Raw genomic sequence first — 19,963 nt, 5'->3', positions numbered from 1 at the left:
AGGTGCCCTCTCTCTAATATTTGCCTTGGCAAGTTCATAGACATATCTTGGATTGAAATGATTGAGAAACAGTGATTTATATACATGGAGAAAATATTATTTAGCTAAAAGTAATTATATTCCCTTAAAGTTTTTGTTCTCATACAGTCAATAGGAAAATACAATTTAAATTTTTTTTTTCAACGTTTATTTATTTTTGGGACAGAGAGAGACAGAGCATGAACGGGGGAGGGGCAGAGAGAGAGGGAGACACAGAATCCGAAACAGGCTCCAGGCTCTGAGCCATCAGCCCAGAGACCGACGCGGGGCTCGAACTCACGGACTGCGAGATTGTGACCTGGCTGAAGTCGGACGCTTAACCGACTGCGTCACCCAGGCGCCCCGGAAAATACAATTTAAATAAAATAAATATATTTATTTTCTTATAAATGTGTGTGTGTTTGTGTGTGTGTGTGTGTCTGAGATAATTTTATATTTACTTTGCTGGATAATATGAAAGGGCAGGATATTTCCCACAGGAAAAGGTACACTAATATGGTTTCAAAGAGATTTGGATACTAAAGCAAGTTCACCAACATATGTTGCTATATAAATGAATTCAGGCAACACCATTAACTAATCTATTCTCAGTTCCTCATTTAAAAAATAAGTTGATTGAATTTTTAAAATCTTCATATTTGTTTTACGTCTGATAGTCTTTGAAACAACATGTAATGAAGGGCATTTATAAACATTACTGCCTTCTTCAACACCAAAATGAATTTTGTTGATATGTTGATTTTTTTATTGAAATTTAATGTTCTGTGAAAATTTAAATTCTTTTGTTTCCAATAGCAACCAGCATAGTGATGGCCAAATGCTACATTCTCAGAAACGTGTATTTTTTAAAAACTATAGAAAAATTTTATATTCACTATTCATACATGCATTCAGCAAATTTTCATTGCAGACTTAGTATATGCATTGAATTACCTCCTGGAGATAAAAATTGCAGGAAAACAAAGTGTTTTCCATTAATGAGTTCACAATTTCTTGATATCCTGCTTGGCAAGTTAGTTTTACTATTTTCAGAAAATCCTTGTCAAAACAAGTCACAGAAGAAAATATTATAAAATTATAAATTGCAACGGAAAAAGTATTTGATCTGAAAATTAAGTGTAGCCTTATGAATAAGACAAAATTAGCAATGTAAAAGTTGTTACCAAAAACTATAGAATCTAAGCAGGTAAAGCGATATGGAAAATTCCACCCTGAAAGAAGTGAGTCTAGAAATCCAGTTCCATTGCTTCAAAGATCAGTTATTATGGGACACCCTAAATATGGGGGGAAAAGTCTGATCATGAAACCAAACTGACTCCTTTCTTTGTGACTAATACTCTATTTCTGGAAATATGCATTTCAAAGCACCATGAAGAGCTGAAATTATGAAAGAGGAATTCAAAGGTTTGAAAACTCAGCTGGTCTGAGGTGAGGAAAAGAATGTAGGGTTTGAAACACCCGAGTAAATTACTCTATGAGTGAACCTTGGGAAATCAAGGACCATTCCCTAGAACGACCCTTTCCAGGGTCAGGATTTACTGAATATTACTCTTCACGATTGTTAAGCTTAAATTTCATACTCTTTTTTTAATCAAAATCTGTCTCATTTATACTGAATCTTTTTTGGATGAAAATATTTCATTTGAAATGACTTCATTATTTTTCAAGAAATGAATTCATTACAATTTGCTCTTAACAAAACTCTTGACCCTTAATTTAGTATTAGCATAAGCATACTTACAGGAACATGACACACATTTTAAGAATAAAAGCAGCCATATGCAATGAAGAACATTTCAAACTATCATTGTCTTTTTGAACACCAAAATAAATTTTGTTGGTGTGGGGTTTTTTGTTGAAATTTAAAAATACATATTTAATCACTTGCTTTTCACCCAAGTATTAAAAATGTGATAAACATATGATCATAAAGAACCTTATTTTGAACGCGTAGGCCTTGAGGCAGACAAATATTTTCAATTAGTATTCCAGGAGTCAAATCTCTTGTCTGATTTAAATCAGCGTCATTAAAGCTATCATCTCTGTCAGAAAAAAATTAGAGTTAGCACATCTGCAAGGCAATGTAGCTCGCCAAGTCCCACTGTCTGCAGGCAGGCTGCCCAAACAAACAAAAAGTAAATAAATAAAATAACGAATGTCACTTTTAGTCATTTGTGCTGAAGCACAGTGCTACTCTTTGCTTGAATGGTGCTAGTGGAGGGAGTTCAAAAACAGGAAATGAAAGGGGAAAAAGAGGCTCTTTCACGAATTACTGAATCTCTAGACACCAAACTGCTTTTACCTCTGAATTCTCTGCTTGTAAAAATGCTAATTTACTTTTGCTCTGGAAAAAATAAAAAAAAAATATGATACAAATTAATACCCCGATATGGCTTAAAACGTAAAAGTTATTTTCATCTTTTTGATCATCTTTCCTTGTCAAAGTTTGCCTGGCCAAAAGAGCTGAAGAAAGCAGGCTGAAAGATGCTATTTCTCAGAGATGAAAAATAGTCTAATTTCATGCACAGATGAAAAGTGTCTACACTTATTTGTTTAAGGGCTCCAGTATGAAAAAAAATAGAAGAAAACTACTAAAATAGTAGAAAGCGACATTTTGGGTTTCTAATTTTCATAAAATTTCTTAAATTACTTAAAAAAATTCAAGGTCCTTAAATGGGAGGAAAAATGCATTTTTAGTGCATGGGCTGTTTTTAATTTTTTCCACCCTACTTTAGTTGACTACAGCATGAAAAGAAACCAAAAAACTATTTCACACTAAATGTACTGTAGGAAGGGAGTGGTACTAGTGGTTAAAGAGTGGGACTTTGTAGCTCAATTTTTTGAGTTCTATTTCTGGCTTAATCCCTGGCAAATTTTGTGGTTTTGTGATAGTTGCTTAAATGGTCATATATGGGTTTGCCTATCTGACAGCTGAGTGTTGGGAATAGTCTGCACTCCTAAGAAGCAAAGTGAAATAGAGACTTGCGTTCAATTCCCTACACAATTTGAACTCAGCTTGTATTGTCTATTATTTTATTATTGTTTTTTAATGTTTATTTGTTTTTGAGAGAGAGAGAGAGAGAGAGAGAGAGAGAGCGTGTGCACACATGCACACACAAGCCAGGAAGAGGCGGAGAGAGAAAGGAGGACAGAGGATCTGAAGTTGGCTCTATGCTGATAGCAGTGAGCCCCATGCAAGGTTTGAACTCATGAACAGTGAGATTATGACCTGAGCCTAAGTCCCACATCAACCAGCTGAGCCACCCAGGCATCCCTAAGCTTATATTTTAAACTTGTCACCTGATCCCACCTCTTGTGATATAATCCTTAAAACGTTTTATTTCAGGTTTGTCCTCATAATATTCCCTGGTACCTGCCATGTCTAATGTCTACTAGATATTGAAGTTGTGCCCATCCCTCCATATCCAACCTGACTATAATTGTGTCCTAATTATTAAAGTTCATTTGGTTGTGTGAAAATAGGAATCTCCTCTGGTTAGGTTAGGCCACAAAGTAAATTTTTCTTCCCCTTATGAAGGGGTTAATATATCGCAGCTTTATAATTGAAATAATTTGGGGCACCTGGGTGATTCAGTCTGTTAAGTGCCAGACTCTTGGTTTTGGCTCAGGTCATGATCTCACAGTTTTGTGATCTCACAGTTTTGTGATCCCCTACCTTGGTCTCTGTGCTGATAGTGCAGAGCCTGCTTGGGATTCTCCCTCTCTACCTCTCTCTCTGCCCCTCCCCCACTCATGCTGTCTCTGTTGCTCTCAAAAATAAATACATAAACTTAAAAAAAATAAAAATAAAAAAAATATACAACTGAAATAACTTAAGCTTGTCATTAGTGTGGGTCACCATTCAGAGCAGTAAATACAGATTTCAATTGGTTTGCTTGATATATATCCTACAGAATATTTTACCTAACAACCAAAATATGACTAGTTCACTTGCCTATCTGATACATGCAATGAACGACATTTGCTGTAGACTGAATGTTGTGTCCCCTCTCTAAATTCGTAGATTAAAATCTCATCCCTGATGTGATGGGAGGTATTTGGAGGTAGGGCCTTTGTGAATGAGGTAATTAGGTCACAAGGGTGGAGCATTCATCAATGAGATTAGTGCTCTTAGAGGTTTCAGAGAGCTACCTTGCCTCTCTGTCATGTAAAGGTATAGTCAAAAAGACAGTCATGTATGAACAGGAAGTAGGTCCTCATTGCACACTAAATCTGATGGCACCTTGATCTTATACTTCCCAGGCACCAGAACAATGAGAAATAAATTTTGTTTATAAGTCACCCAATTTCTTAAAAAAAAAATAAGGAGAAAGGAGTGTGTAAGAAAATGCATCATGGAGTAACACTTCTTAAGGCATTTTCTTTTTTTTCCATTTTTTTTTTTTTAATTTGAGAGAGAGAGAGAGAGAGAGAGAGAGCATGAGCAGGGGAGGAACAGAGAGGGAAATAGAATACGTATGAAGCAGGTTCCAGGCTCTGAGCTGTAAGCACAGAGCCCCACATGGGGCTTGAACCCACGAGCCCCATGAGATCATGACCTGAGCCGAAGTCAGATGCTTAACCAGCTGAGTCACCCAGGCGCCCCTTCTTAAAACATTTTCTGAGACAACTCTCCCTTTTTTCAACACTTCTCACTTATAATGATTGCTAAATGTCTATTTTTTCCTGTTTCCATTATGTTTTCTCCTCATCTCTTTTCTTCTAGTACCCTGGAATCCTCCATCAAGATACTTAATTTTCTCAAATGCTGATTGCTTTTCTTGCAAAAATACTCAACCTTTTATCCCTGTCCTAGGCCCTGAAATTCTGAGGAATAAATTTCTCTGGAACTACAAGATTCAGGAAAATATCTTAGTAATAGATTTGGAATATAAATGTACTCAAAGATGTCCACAGGCTATGAGAATAATAGGCCGGATAGGCATTCTTTGTGAATTGTCCCCAGGAATATTGCTAAAGACAAGAGTGGTGAAGACTGAGCCAGGTTTTCAATAAACAGTAAGTAGTATCTTTCTTTGTCTATAGTCAGAGACTAAATAAGCCAGTGCATATTTGTTCAGAACACTATAATATCAATCACAAAATCTCTGGATAATGTTTACATTTCATTAAGTGATTTATTTGAGCTACCAAGGTGTGCGTGTGTGTGTGTGTGTGTGTGTGTGTATTTAAAACATTTCTGATCATTACATAATTTTTATGTAAATGATAATCTCAAATAGAGATCCATTTAAAACAGTACTAAAGAATGTAGATTTTGAAAAAAAAAAATCACTTTCTCTTAAGTAACAGTTTGTTCCCAAAGTAAGATGCCTGATTTCCTAATTAATTGACTCATTAACAGATTTTTCTTTCTTTACCCTAATGTAAAGTTCTAGGATTTAGGCCACTATTCCATTCAAATACTTGTGAAATCATTATCCATATATATGACATATTTTTGAGAATAACTTATGGCACTATTTTTGCTGGTCTGTATTTGCATTACAATATAAGTATGTTTACATATGAGTTACAAAATTTATTTGTCAGCAATGATTTAAAATTGCTTATATGAATTTGTTGACATTTTCCTTCTTTCATTCTTACCCATTTTTCAAAATTTAATTAAATGTCCTGCTTCGGAATTATTGGGTAGAAACAACAAGAGAATACAATGGTGACTACAGGAAGCAGTGCTGGTTGGTTGTTGACATCAAAGTTCATGGGAGCTTAGACACAAACCCTACAGGATCCTTATTATCATGAAATGGTAGAAATGAAGAGATCTAAGCTTGATGGGACCTATATCAGCAGAATGGATCTTGTGAAGTTTCAACATTAATTTAGTAAAATATTCCAGTAAACTGTGCCTCAAGGAATATGTCATACTTTGTTTTGATTGTCCACACCTCAAAAATCTTGTTTCATCAATGGCACTGGTGTTTGCCCTTCCTTCCAGTTTGGTTAGAGCTCCATGGTATTGCCAGTATGTTCCTGGGGGTCCAACCCAGCTTGGGTCTCAGGAATAATAGTGACTCATATCTAAAGTTCCAATGCTTTAAAATAATGGACAAAAATCACTTAAACAGGATCTTTTGTGTTTTAAACAGAATTAAAGCACACGATTAAGGTAAGCATCAATAAAAGCATACAGAGTTCAATGAGAAGAGGAAACCAAGATGTTCAAGATACAACGTAGAATGAATGTGTAGTCTAGAAGTTAATGTGTAGTCTAGAAGGAAATATTTATCTAAGGCTTGAAATATCTTCTGCCTGAAATTTTTAAAATTTTGGGCTAGAAGTTCTTAACTAATACTTAAAACTTTCAAGATGTTCCATGCATTTACAAAATATTGATATAATTATGATATTTCTTCTTTTTAACATACTGAATGCTTTTATCTTTTCTCTTCTTGGAAAGTATAAAATGACTTAAGGTTAACGTCAGTAGTGTTTCCTGTCTATAGAAGCATATACAGTTATAGAATGATTTTAAAATCCCAAAAGAGAGTGAAACTTGAAAGTTGGCATTGGGATAAACAGAACTTATCTTCATTTATCTTTAAGAACAGGTTTTTTATTTCTTAGAAATGTAGTCAAAGATAAGTCTTTAATTAGATTTATAGATTTTTTAAGGCTATAAATAAGGTCAGTAACATTAACTTTCATTGTTTTAAGATTTGTAGTACTGGGAATTTTATTCATTTTAATGGTTAATCTATAAGAAAAATAATGTGCCTGCTACAAAATACAAAAATATGTGTATTATAGAAATGCATTATTTATAAAGAAAGAAGTAATAATGAGAGCAGAAGTTTGAAATAAAATGTTTTTCACACATTCTGTTTCTGTGTTCCTAGTTTGAACTTTGAGTATGCCTAGCCTCATCCTTAAAATGAAGTTATTAAAATTACCACATTCCTACCTCATGAAGATTTTATGAAGACCAACAACAACAAAGTAAGAACTTTAAATAAAAAAAGTTATTATAGTGACAAAGGTGTTTTGCTCTTAAAAGCATAACTTCATATAAAATACTGCTTTTTTTGCAACCATTTAAATCCATGTGTGATTTTCCCGTCTTTACAGATTACACTGTGAAAACTTTTGAAATAGGATCTATTGTTTGTCCAGCATCTGAATGTGCAATAATTTGACCATACCAGTACTGGCAGAAAATGTAATATTGGGAGGGTTATTAAACACTAAGAATCTGCAAAACAAATTAAGTTGGAGTTATTCATCACAGATGTTTTAAAAATCAGATCTATTTTGATATTTAACCATATTCACCAGCCTTAAATCTTGTATTTGGCATTTGCTGTTGCATGAAGAGAATGTATAAGATTGTCATATAAAAATAAGAGAAATATTGTATATAATTCAGAAATCTGTTTTATGTGAGTTTTCATTTTCCAAAGCACATGCATTTGGTTCCAAAATGAAATGAATTGGTACAAATGGTGGAGGCACAAAACAGATTACATATGGCTGTCTGGAAACAATAATCATTTTAAGTCAAAAATACTGACAAATGCCAGTGGGTAGATCACTCTGTGAAGACAGGGTAGAGGTGGAAGCAAGTAGTCTACTTATTTTAGAAAGCGCAATGATATATTTGGTCATCTTTGTTCCTTTTATTATTTATACTATGAAATGATAAGTGTTAAAAAAAACTATTTGTATGAGTAAATTCTTAAGAGGAAATAAACTCCTTTTTAAGAGAAATGTTTATTTATTTTGAGAGACAGAGAGAGAGAGAGAGAATCCCAAGCAGGCTCCATGCTGTCAGTGAGAAGCCCAAGGTGTAGCTCGATCCCAGGAACAGAACAGTGAGATCATGACCTGAGCCGAAATCTAGAGATGAAGGCTCAACCTACTGAGCCACCTAGGTGCCCCAGGAAATAATCCCTTTAAAGAAGTTAAAACTCTTACCTTCAGCAACCTTATTTTATTAGGAACAGCTAGTGTGAATCAAGATGATTACTACTCAAATGATAGTTGGGATGCCATATACATTGAAACGTCATCGGCATATATTATTGTTGTGATACTTACTTTGGCCATGACGCATGGTTCATGAAAATGTTTAAACCCCATCTTCTCCTTCTACTGATAGAGATGTTGATGCTGTCCTGTACCACTTTGTAAAAAGTCATGTTATATTTTTGCTGACACACAGGAGCTTAGCAAATGCCAAATCTATTCTATAAAGAAGAAAAAAGATACAGAGAGTAAAAATATCTTGACAAAGGTCCAAAAAATATCCAAGTTTTTATCCTGAATCATTCATTTCTCATTCCTTTTCTATACTTTTGACAATTATGAAAAAGAACTATGATAACAAGTATAGCTAACTAAAAGATATTTTTAAGAGAGAAGCACATGAATGTATGAGTCCATATTCTTTGCTTGTTGTGGGCTCATTACATTTTGTTTCTTTAGGTTATTTCAAACAGGATGGGTCTGTCATTTCTGAGCTGGCTCCTTCACCACTCCAACAGACCAAACTTTTCATCTGAAGATTCTGTTTTATCATGGAAATTGGGCTAAATTTGGATTTCTCTGAAGTTCTGTAAGTTGTTTCACAGGAAAGGTGCCAAAAAACACCCAGTCATCACTATGGGGTACTTGTGAGCTAGGATGGACTATGGAAATAAACTTTCCTGTCCTCTCCCCACCCCCACTTTCAGCAGTACAATGGCTCATCTGTGAGGTAAGAGGGACTAACACCATTTTTAAACAGAGCCTAATTTTTAACCACTCATGTATTAGAAAAACTGTAAAATAAATGTCAAACTGCTTAGTCATTTCTTTCTTAAAATAATTGACCTAAGTTCAAAAAAGGGCAAGAAAGACAAACCATTAGGCACAGTAAGAGAGGGATTATATTCAACAGCAATTTTCTTTTAAACATTTTAAGTATTTCTGATGTGTGCAAGAGTTTCCCACCCCCGTAATAATTCATCATTCAATAAGTAAAATTTGATGCAATAGTTTTAGTTATAGTAAAATGTTTGGAGAAAATGTATATACATATACTAGGCACATATATATGCATATTTTATATATAATATTTATTACATACATCCATATCTGTGTTGTATGTAACAAAAATAGAATAAAACATAAGTATGAGAAAAGAGGAATGAATGCCAAATGATTTAAAAGATGATGCACATTTTCTGAAATCTTGCTATTTCATCTATTTCTTCTTTCCCCTAATTGTACCTGTAATGATTTAGGTCTTATTATATAGAGTCCTCTCTACCTCCAGTACTTTATTACTATTTGTATTACTGGCATCCAGGTGTGGACAAGGTTTCTTCAGTCCAATTTGGTTACTGAGGTCTCCATAATTAAAACATTGGCTCTCAATCTGTATTTCTGGATTCCTAGATATTTGTGAAGATATTAAGGGAGATCTATGAACTTGTCACATTGTTTACTAAAGCTCTATGAACACTGAAGTTTGTTTAGAAATTTTAAATTCCCCTAATCTGACTTCTCAGTTATCAAATTATTATCCTAGTTTCTCTGAGAAGCCACTGTGGCAAGTCAACCTAAATACTGCTACAAAAGAAGTGACTAATTTTTTTAAAGTTTATTTATTTATTTTGAGAGAGAGAGTGAGAGAGTGTGTGCATATGCAAGTGGGGGAGGGACAGAGAGAGAGGGGGAGAGAGAATCCTGAGCAGGCTCCATGCTGTAAGCAGAGCCTGACACGGGGCTTGATCTCAAGGATTTCAACTTTGTGAGATCATGATGACCTGAGCTGAAACCGAGAGTCAGATGCTTAATGGACTGAGCCAACCAACTGCCCCAAGAAGTGACTATTTTTTTCTCTAAACTGTTTCCATCTTGTTGTTGAAGGCTTACAATCAGAACAAATTCTACAAAGCTGAACAAACATCTCCAAACATTGTTTTCTAATGTGGCAAGATAAGAAATGTCATATAGCTAACTGTGCTCCAAATTAAAGACCTAGGTCAGGAAAACTGTTGTATTCTGTTACATTCTGAATCTACGTATAAACAGCAAGGACCAGCGGAAAGGTGACCTAGGAAATGATGCCCCAGGAAGTTATCTGTTGAGAAGTTGAAGGTGGTAAGATATGTGTCTCCCAGCTTCCTTCTGTTCCCTTTGTTGCTTAGTGTTGTTCTTCCTTTTGCTGAATTTATCTCCTGTAAATCTATGAGCTGGCTCTTGGGAGGCTCTAGGTCTGGCAGCTGTCTACAGACTAGAGGAGTTAGACATAATTACCTACTCGTTACCATGAATATACTGTATTTCCTTCCAGAGGCATTAATTCAGACCCAGGTTATGCCTAGCTGGGCCTTGGCCAGAGGAATTTAGACCACAGAGTACAGAAAGCATAAAGTAGTAATAACTCTATTTACCCAAGACACTTTGCCTGAAAGGACCCTTTCACCCCAGTGAGAAGGCCTGAGATGTGACCAGAAGGTGGGGCTTACTAGACTGACTGCATCATTTCTCACCTTCTAGAACAGTATCAGCCCATGGAATTCTCAGTAAATCAGGGGAGCTATTAAGAAACAATTTGGAATACCATTCATACATGTTGCTGCAAGCACTGTAACTATCTATCTCTGGATATTGAGTTTATTTAGGATTCTGGCAGCCTCACAAATATGTGTTTCTAAACTTTGTATTAATTTTTCTCTTTCACATCTAGGAGAAAGCCTATAAAATAAGTTCATAAATATACAAAGTATTGAACAGAAAAATCATGTTTCAGAAAGTTTGGAAACTGAAAATGCAAACACATTTTTCATTTTCAGAAAATGAAGGATAATTAAGGTGGTAAATTGACCTATATTTCCATCATAAGGTTCTTAATTAGTAATTGTACTTTCCACATTTAAACACAATATGATATTCAATCATTTTATGAAATTGTATTAATAACTTGAGGTTGGATTCTGAAAAGCTAGTTGGTGATATTTCTCTGCAGCTCATATAAGTCATCCCAAACATTCTGCCAACAGCATTACTAATATAAAGTGGGGTTTTTATTTTTACCTGTTACCTAAGAGGTTAACTTCTTGATGTGGGAATGAATCTTTGTCACAGAAGGTGACAGTCACGTTGAAGGTACTTTTTAGTTGCCTCATTTTGTATGCCTCATGTATGTTGTTAATTCCATCTTGGGCCTCCACTAGTCTCTGAAGACCTTCCTTCCAACTTTTAAACCACATAAATGTCTGATTAATATGATGGATCAAGAGCTATATTTTGATAACTAACAGAAAACTAGTCTCCTAGAGATGGGTGGACATATGCACCTCATAAACTTAACTGAGAATTTAAGCACTGAAATGTCTTAAATACTCAGCATAGGTCTTGGTCAAAGCTCCCAGTCTTGGTCAACAAACAGGAAAATGTATCCATTCACTCAGCCCATCTCTACTGAGCGCCTAATGTATGCTGGCTACCTTGTTGGGCTCTGTTCCAGACAATTTTTGAAAGGGACATCTCAGGAAATATTAAGGAACAAAAAGGAGCCAACAGGAGGGAATAATTTAAACTTGGAAAAAATGACCAGGGAATCTATATTCCAGATTTAAGTGGGTTACTTTGGGGAAGGGTGAGTGGAAGGAATTTAGAAACCTGCCTCTTATTATTTTCACTGTGGGGTGACCATGTTGTCAGCTTCTGAGGCCCTTTACAGGCGCTGTGGGCCTAAATGCTTGGAGATCTCTTGTTAGATGCTTTCCTGGTCTTTTCTCCTCCGCCTTGCCCCCTCATCCGGGATCATGTCAGAATCAGCTGGAAAATGAAATTACTCACCCCCTCAATGTCAGCTCCCATACATCTTTCTCCTCCTGTTTCAGGGTACAGTTCAGCTCTTTAAGAGACGAGACTGAATGAAGCTAGTGCAGAATTTAAACATTTTAAGAGAGAAACTTGTCAGTTTCAGATCTCCAAGGACAGCTTCCCTATAAGATCAAGTGTTTTGACCTTCTAGGTCCCTCCATCTCACCTTCATCCCTTCTAACTCTCAGTTTAAACACACAAAAAATAAAATAAAATAAAAATAAAAATACTTTTCGGAGCGGGCAGAGCAATGTATCCTCCGGTTCCACGTCTGCTATAAGAAGCAGATTTTTGCACAAGGATAAGGTTACGGCTGCCAGCCCAGAACTCCAGCGGTGTGGCAAATCAGACGCTGGGCTCCTCCCCTCCCCCGCCGACGAAGGAGAGGCTAACAGACGGGTGCAAGTAGACAAGTAGCTGTTTTTATTGAATACAGAAGCTCCTTGAAAACTCTGTGGGCTCCGGGGCTCTCCTGCAATTCCTTTCATTCCCAAAGTGCTGGAGCCAAGCACGCGTCCCGCGTAACTCCCTCCCATTTCTTCCCTGGGATTTGGGTAGGAGAGGAGGGAGGAGAGGCGACGGGAGATGGGGGGTGGTTGGTGGGCTGGGCTTGCCAGAAGTCCTGATTCTTGGGCTGGAGGAGAGGGGGGCGGGCTCGGGGCCGCCCGAGAGGCGTGTGATTGGGTCTGACCCTCAACCGGCTTGTCAGTTTCGCTCGGGGTAAGGGGGGCGCGGGAGGGGAGTGGGCGGAGGAGGGGGCTGCCCGGAGCCTCTCGTCCGGCCCACTGACGGCATGAAGCCTTTAGGGGCACGCAGTCCTCTCAGATTTTCGGTTGAAGCCCCTTATCTGCCTTCAGTCTGAAGGCAGGGCCCCGCGGAGGACGGATCGGAGGGTCCCGGCCGGCGGGGCCAACCGAGAGGGAGAGGAGGGGGCGAGACACAGGAAGGAGGCCAACCATCGAATTTTAAAGAAAAAGCCCTTTGACTTTTCCCCCCTCTCCCTCCTCAATGGCTGTGTAGCAAACATCCCCGACGATACCTGGGAAGGGACGAAGTTGGTCTGCAATCGCAATTTCGAGGGCTGAGTTCACGGTTGAGTGCGGGGCTCGGAGATGGAGCGGTGGTCCTCTAGGTGGAAAACGAAACGGTGGCTCTGGAATTTCACCATAACAACCCTCGCACTGACTTTCCTCTTCCAGGCTAGTGAGGTCAGAGGAGGTAAGAAAAAAAGTGGTTTTGGGGAGGTGGGAGATTGCCGTCGGTCTTTGTCATTCTGTGCCCCTCCCCCTCTTCACCCTTCCTCCCCCGCCATTCCTCCCCCCACCCTCCCAAGCCCCCCCCCCCCAAAACAGTTCTCCTAAATAAAATCCAGATTGTAGCTGCCACCAGGTTGAAGTGAAGGCTGGAGAGAGAGATGGATGTAGGCGGGACAGTAATGGGAGAAGAGGTAGCAGGAAAAAAGATCTGTCAGCACAGAGCCTGCTGAAATGCCCTTCACCACTTTCCAGCGTCTTTGAAAAGAGGAAAAATATTACCTTGAACACAAGGGCAGTTGTGCAGAGCTTTTGTTTGAGGACTAGTCCCTAGATTGCCCTTGGAACACATCTTCTGGTTTCTTCAGATTCTAACTAATGGAAGTATCTCTTTAAGGGTGAGCTGGAATATAGAGAAAGGGTATAAAATGAACCTTGATAAAGTTCTTTGTGTGGAACAAAGTGAGAAACAGGCTCTTTTACTTTTAGGGATGTAAGAGAAAGCAGAGGTGATGAATCTAGAAGACTGAGAACACCGTGTGTGTGTGTGTGTGTGTGTGTGTGTGTGTGTGTGTGTGGGTGTGGGTGTGGGTGGCGTTTTGGAGAGATTTTAAGTGGGAAAAAAATTGGCAGGTTGTAAAGAACGGGTTGAAGATGGGGGGAACACTTATCCCTGAATCTCAGTCCACTCCTCTCCACTTTGACCCCCACCTCGCGCCCCCCCCCCCCCTTCTTCTTGCAGGTTGGACTCGCAGTTCTCTTGGAGAATGATGAAACTCGCCAAGCAAATGGGGTGGGAGAGGAGGAACAGGGATTGGGAGGGAAGAGGAGGGGGCCTGCGATGGGGTGGGAGGGGAGAGGTAAGGAAAAGTTCCTACGTGGCACCACCAAATATTCAATGACCAGACCTGCTCGGAAGACTGCAGCCCTGTCAGTACCCAAGGAGGGAGAGCGACTTCACTCCTCCCCTCCGCCTCCTCCCTCCCCTTCCCCCGCCCTTTCCCGCAAAGGCATCTGGCTGGAGCGGTCCGTTAGGTGCTGTAGACACGACTGGCGGGCAAACGCCTTTGGAGTTAACAGAGCCCGAACAGCTTAGAGTAGAAAAGCAAGCTTTGTCAGGAGTGCACAGAGAAGTGGGGGGTAGGAAGAAGGGTGGCGAGGATTGGCCGAGGGAGAAAGAAGTTGTCAACCCCAAATGCGCAGGCTTTAGCAGAAACCTGAGTCTGGCCCTGGTAGATGCCAAGATCTGAGCTCTCCCTAATGGGAATTAGCGCTCCCGGAGGCCGAACTCTGGCACACCAGGTCTGTGTTCCTTCCCCAAGCTTAGTGGTGTTCACCTTCCTGAGTGGCAGGCTGTGGTTGATTATTCTTCTGCTTGACTTTAATTGGTAAATACAGCCAGAGCCTCCTTAGGACTGTGCTTAAATTTTGATACGAGTTATGCTAATTATTCTGATGCATTCATTTAAACATTTTTAAGGATAAATAGAGTCTTTGAGAGTGGAATCCATCAAAAGTTTGCTTTTTACCTTTGGTACCTGGTCACCAGCTGGGTTGGTCATTTCTGTTCGCTGTTCTGCCCTCTGCTGGTTTTATTTGGAATTTATTTGGAATTTATTTGGAATTTAAGCATCTGCCTCAGCACATAGGCCTCTTAAAATCCTTCTGACTACAGTGATGCTGGAAAAGGACACTCGATTAAGAAAGAACAGATATACTCCTTCTTTTTCAACTTGTTACACACACATATGGACAAATGTACCATAATGGCAGCTCTGAATTTAAAAATGTAGAAACCAAGAGTTTCTTCAATGAAGACAGATGAAATATAAACTCAGGAGACACCATTGTAGGCATTCAAGGATTATTTCACTGAAGATATTTCTGTCTTATTTTCCACATTTGGCCTTCCTTAAAGCTCTGAGGATATTAGAAAGATCAAATTTCTACACTTGCGTTGCATAAATTGGCTCTTTTCAATCTAGCTTCAGATGTGAAACACTTTTAAATAAACATTTCAGTTCCATGTCAAGTAAATGGTGGAAAAAGAACCTTTACTATTATTATAAGACCAAGTAATGTGAGAAATAGCAAAGTTTAAGGATCATGTGTTGTTTTTATTTGTCATTTCTGATGAAATGTCTCAAAAGTTACAAGAGTGTATAGTCATACTGTAAGATTTGGTATTTGTGTCATCAAGTTGCTAGGTGCTTACTACCTAGTGGGAAGCTACATATTTACAAATGTACTCTTGAAGGCATTTTGCCACTTAATAAACTTCATAAAGGAAGTAATAGTATCCTAATGTTTAAAAAGGAAACATTGGTCTGAATCATCACACAAGGGAAATATAAACCCAGTGTCCAGTTCTTATACTAGCCATCAGATTTGCAATTGAAGTAACAATGAATATTATTTCATTCCAGTTTCTAAATAAAGGTATTATATGCTATAGTTTATTGATGTCACTAAGATGCAATGGTGCGATTTGGTTGCTAAATCAAAAGGTAATTTAAAACAGCCTATTTTCATCTAAAATTTGCATTTCTTGGATTTAAAACATTAAAGCCTTAAAAATTTCTGGGTTGCCAATAAATTAGACTCTAAAGAAAGTATAGTTAGGATCCTAAAGCATCTGCCTTACAAAGAATAGTTTTTGGAGTGAATGGATTAAAAGAAAATTTATAATCTCATACAGAATCATATTATTTTACTTTGCAAATCCAAACTGTAACTTGGTCATCTTTCACATGCTTATTAAAGATTTTTAGTATTTATTATGATTTAATGTAAGAGTGTTATTTTTATAATGTATTCACTTGCATCAACTTCAATTTTATGTCTCATATATTTTCCTGTGGTTGACATAAATGTTTTATCTCAGAAATTTATGGATTTCTTTATCAATTAGGCCATTGTTTATCATAGATAGGACCTGAGATTTACCTGGAATTTATAGTGACTATGCTGTGATTGTGTTAAGAGTGATGGTTTTAAGGGTTTAAAAAAGGGTTAAGTTATAATTGAATACTGAGAAAAATAGTATGTAATTGAATCATTTTTCACTAATTAAAATGGTATTCAAACTTTGGTGGTTAAGCCAATACTGTGCCTTGCAAAAAGTTGATTAATTTTATAAAGGACTTTCAAAGCTAGTTAACAATTGGTAGTGAGCTTTCCTGGAGTGTTTTGAGTGCCCAGGATCAGCAGGTGAAATGGTGCTGGCTTCCAGGGTATGTGCTAATCCAACTTTGTAAAGAGATCAAGTTTGCCACTCTGGCTACTTAATCAGAAATCAGTTAAAAGATCAGATATACTTCTGACAACACATGCAGTGCCTGCTAGGATTATTTATATTGTCTTTCCTCTTGTTTTTTAAATAAAAATTGACAAAGTCTATAATAGAGAAACAATAAAGAAAATTAGGTGTCTTATGAGAAGCATCTTCCTGCTTGTTTTACACAGATTAAGGGGCACATATATATTCAATTAAACATGTACACCATCACAAAATTGTCTATTAGTTTTGAAATTAAGTTTGTTAATCTCTTAAGTGACAATTTACTTCATAATAAACACCTGAGTCTCTACTTTATAAAAATTACTCTGTAAGAGGTATTTTCATATTTGTTAACACAATTGTGAAGTGCAAATGAGAAATATATACACCTAGGTAGTATGATTGCTTACAATTTATTTAATTAATTTTTTGGGTTCTATGTTCACTTCAGGGTGAGTAACATAGAAGGAGCATATTATTCAAGTTAAGTTATCCCTAAAATATAGCAAGGCAAACATGAATCTCTTTTTAGATTTTTGGGTAGGATTTCTGACCAAAAGAAACCCCCCAAAACAAACAAAAAACCTCCCTAAACTAAGTAGTCACCTTTCTTTTCTAGAAATTTGCTTTTTTTCTGAAAAAACTCTCTTCACTCTGCTTAATTTATTGAAACATTGTGTATTTACTGATAATGAATGAACTCAAATCAAGCTTGGTTGAGAGTATGTCATAAAAAGATGAATTTTTCAAGGGAAGAAAAGGTGTTTAGATAAGATTTTTTAAAAGAGAATGCTAGAGATAGACATTACTGTAGAGATTGTTTCTCTTTACTCCCTTCTTGCTTTACTAATGAGGAAACTAAATCATAGAAAAGTTATTAGCTGAATGCTCTTTCTCATAAAAAATAAAAAAACATTTTTATAATATTCAGTGTTTTTCTAAGTAAGTAGAGTGAAGGTCAGCAATAGTGACAAAAATATCTCAAAATAATAGTGATCTGAGACTTTATGGAACGACCAAATATTGCTTAAACGAACGTATTAGAGTTTAGATTTAGTGAGAAGATGGATTCAATTAAAGAAATTGAAGAAAATCAGACAGGAAATTGAGTTATAGAATGCATTTAAAAATTTCTCAGTTTCTTAAGTTTGGAGGAAGGTAATTTTTGATAATTTGTATTGTTAATATACCTGATTATGTGATTCTGTAAGATTATTGGTATCAGAGTAGAAAGCATAATAGTTTGTAAAATACCTTTCGTGTACGTTCGTTGCTGGATTAGGAATGTGATTTTTTTATCCACTCTAAAGTTGTTGATGGAGGGCCAGGCATTTCAAATAATATATTTAATAATATATCTCTATATTTATTGCAAATACTGTCAAATTTCTGTGTCTTTCAAGTTTCTTTTAGATTGGCTGTATTATATATTATGTATATATATATTATATATATTATGTATATTATGTATATATATTATATATATATTATGTATATTATATATATATATAGGGTTTTATTACTAAATCAGATAATGAATTGATTATTACTTGCTATGACTTGCTTGTATAATAATCTTTTTCCGAACAAGTGGCAAACATTGGGGAAAAATAGGAGAGCACTTAGTAGTGCAAATTCTAATTAATTTTCCTTTTGGATTGTTAAACCATCTGAGACTACGTAAACAACTTATACCTCATGAATAAATGGACAGTTAATCTACAGAGAAGTAGACACTCATAAGAGGTTGCCACAATATTTGTTGTGCTGGCAACAATAATGGTAGGGCTAGTATTTCCATCAAATGAAGAGTTTTCCTATCTTTAGGGAAAAAGCAGTACATGTCCCTAGCATCCTGAAGAAGATACTGTGGAAGCTAAATATTTATATTCATGATCAACTCTAACAATTTGTATGAATACAGGGTTCTTATAAGTACTGAGCTCTCCCCATCACTTTATATCATTTTTAATGATTATACTTAGGTATTCAAAAGCCAGAATTCTATTGTATCCTAAACATACTTTTCTTTTCCTCCTACCTTTGGAGAAATAATTAGGGGCAGTTGGTGTAATCATTAGGAATTCAAGGCAACTGCAGAGTGGGGGCTGAGAGCTGATCTGCATTTCTGCTTTTTCTCCTCCACTTCCCTCATTTGATACTGGGGAAATGTGACCTGAGTTGGGAGTGGTGAGAGGAAACCAAACTTTGTTTTAGACCATTGAAGTTTTGTCCCTTAGCAAAGAAGAAAGAGAGGTATACACAGATGGTATAAAAAAGTTGCAGTGTTCCCTAAATTCTCTCACTTTAAATGTAGATTTCAGTGTAGCTTTTGGTATACTATAATGACTTTCCAAAATTTGGACTTTGTTCTTCCAACGTCTCTTGCAGTTTAATTCAGAACATAAAGTTTTAGTTTTTTTCATAAAGTTTAGTTTTAGCCTTCTTTATTATAATGCGTCTGACATATGTATTTCTTTTTCTTGCAAAACCCTAATGTGATTTTATTTTTATAGGCTTTTCCCCCCTTTTTTCCGTTGTCTCCAAACTCAACCTGAATAATACTAGCCGGTAAAGATGAAAGTTGATTTTAAAGTGATTTAGCGAGTAGTATCTATCGGTTGCAGTCTTTGGCCTACTACTGACTTGGCTAGTGGTTCTTTAGACATTGGCTGATCACCAGACCTACTGTTATCTGGTAAAATAAACTCTTTGCTTGCTGCGCATGGAATTAGAGACAGTGCTATTAATTTAGGAGAAAGAACTCAGAGAAAAGAAAGGTTATCATATTTCAGAGTAAGAGACCAGCTTAAATACGACTTGACAATTGAGAACTAAAACAAACCTGTGTAAAAGTGCTTTAGCACAATCAACTTTTACAATCCCTTCAAACCTCCTTTTTTTCCTTAAAAAGCATTTCTTTCTTATTTTAAACAAATTTAATTGCTCTTGAATGGCCCTGTACTGTACAGGCAAATGAAGGTCCCTATTCATAGAACTTGAGCGCATAGAGTGTCAGTGGAAGCTTCCTTCCTCTGTCTGACTGGTAAACTGGCATCCGGGCTTACAGGCGTGAACCTTCCACTGTGTGAGGTGGTTGGCTTTCCTTCCTCACTCAGCTGTTCACAAACAACTTCCCAAAGGATGACTGCCAGAAAGAGCAGTGGTTGCAATTCCTGACAAAGCTAATAAGAAACTCTAAGGCACTTTTGCACTTCGTGCTCTTGGCTCTGAAGAGAAAGAAGAGCCGTGTGTATTCAAGTGGTATTTTCTCTGACCTCTCTCTTTGAGTCTGACAGTGGTGCACAACCTATGAGCTGTCACTCTTCTTTTTGAATGCTGATGAGTCTTCAAAATATTTCACTGATTTTGAAGATAAATGTGTGGTCCAAATGGTTTGGCATGATATAGAGCGCCCTTCACGATGGGACCCCTCTGTATGTCTGGGCTCATGAACAGCCATTTCCCACCTGCCACAAACCTGCCCCCATTTACCCTGCACTTCAGCCATCTTAAACCTCTTGCCTTTATTCTCCTCTGGCTTAGAACG

At 37.1% G+C, this 19,963-nt stretch overlaps 1 protein-coding gene across 9 annotated transcripts in view; it reads left to right on the top strand.

The window, feature by feature from the left end:
* The first annotated feature begins 12,500 nt into the window (after positions 1-12,500).
* The window catches only part of COL11A1 (collagen type XI alpha 1 chain), a 217,187-nt gene continuing 209,724 nt past the window's right edge, over positions 12,501-19,963 (top strand). For 4 of the 9 annotated variants that reach the window (XM_025933656.2, XM_086717706.1, XM_086717707.1 and 1 more), the window contains exon 1: positions 12,635-13,098. In XM_025933656.2, coding sequence (XP_025789441.2) covers positions 12,993-13,098 — 106 coding nt within the window. In that variant the 5' untranslated portion in view covers positions 12,635-12,992. Of the gene's footprint in view, positions 12,601-12,634; positions 13,099-19,963 lie in introns of those variants that run through there. The other 5 variants (XM_086717709.1, XM_025933673.2, XM_086717708.1 and 2 more) reach the window with 2 other exon arrangements.

Source organism: Puma concolor, chromosome C1 (assembly GCF_028749965.1).
Source record: "Puma concolor isolate L17-30 chromosome C1, mPumCon1.1.hap2, whole genome shotgun sequence".
Classification (NCBI taxonomy): domain Eukaryota; kingdom Metazoa; phylum Chordata; class Mammalia; order Carnivora; family Felidae; genus Puma; species Puma concolor.
This window is presented reverse-complemented; position numbering and strand designations above follow the sequence as displayed.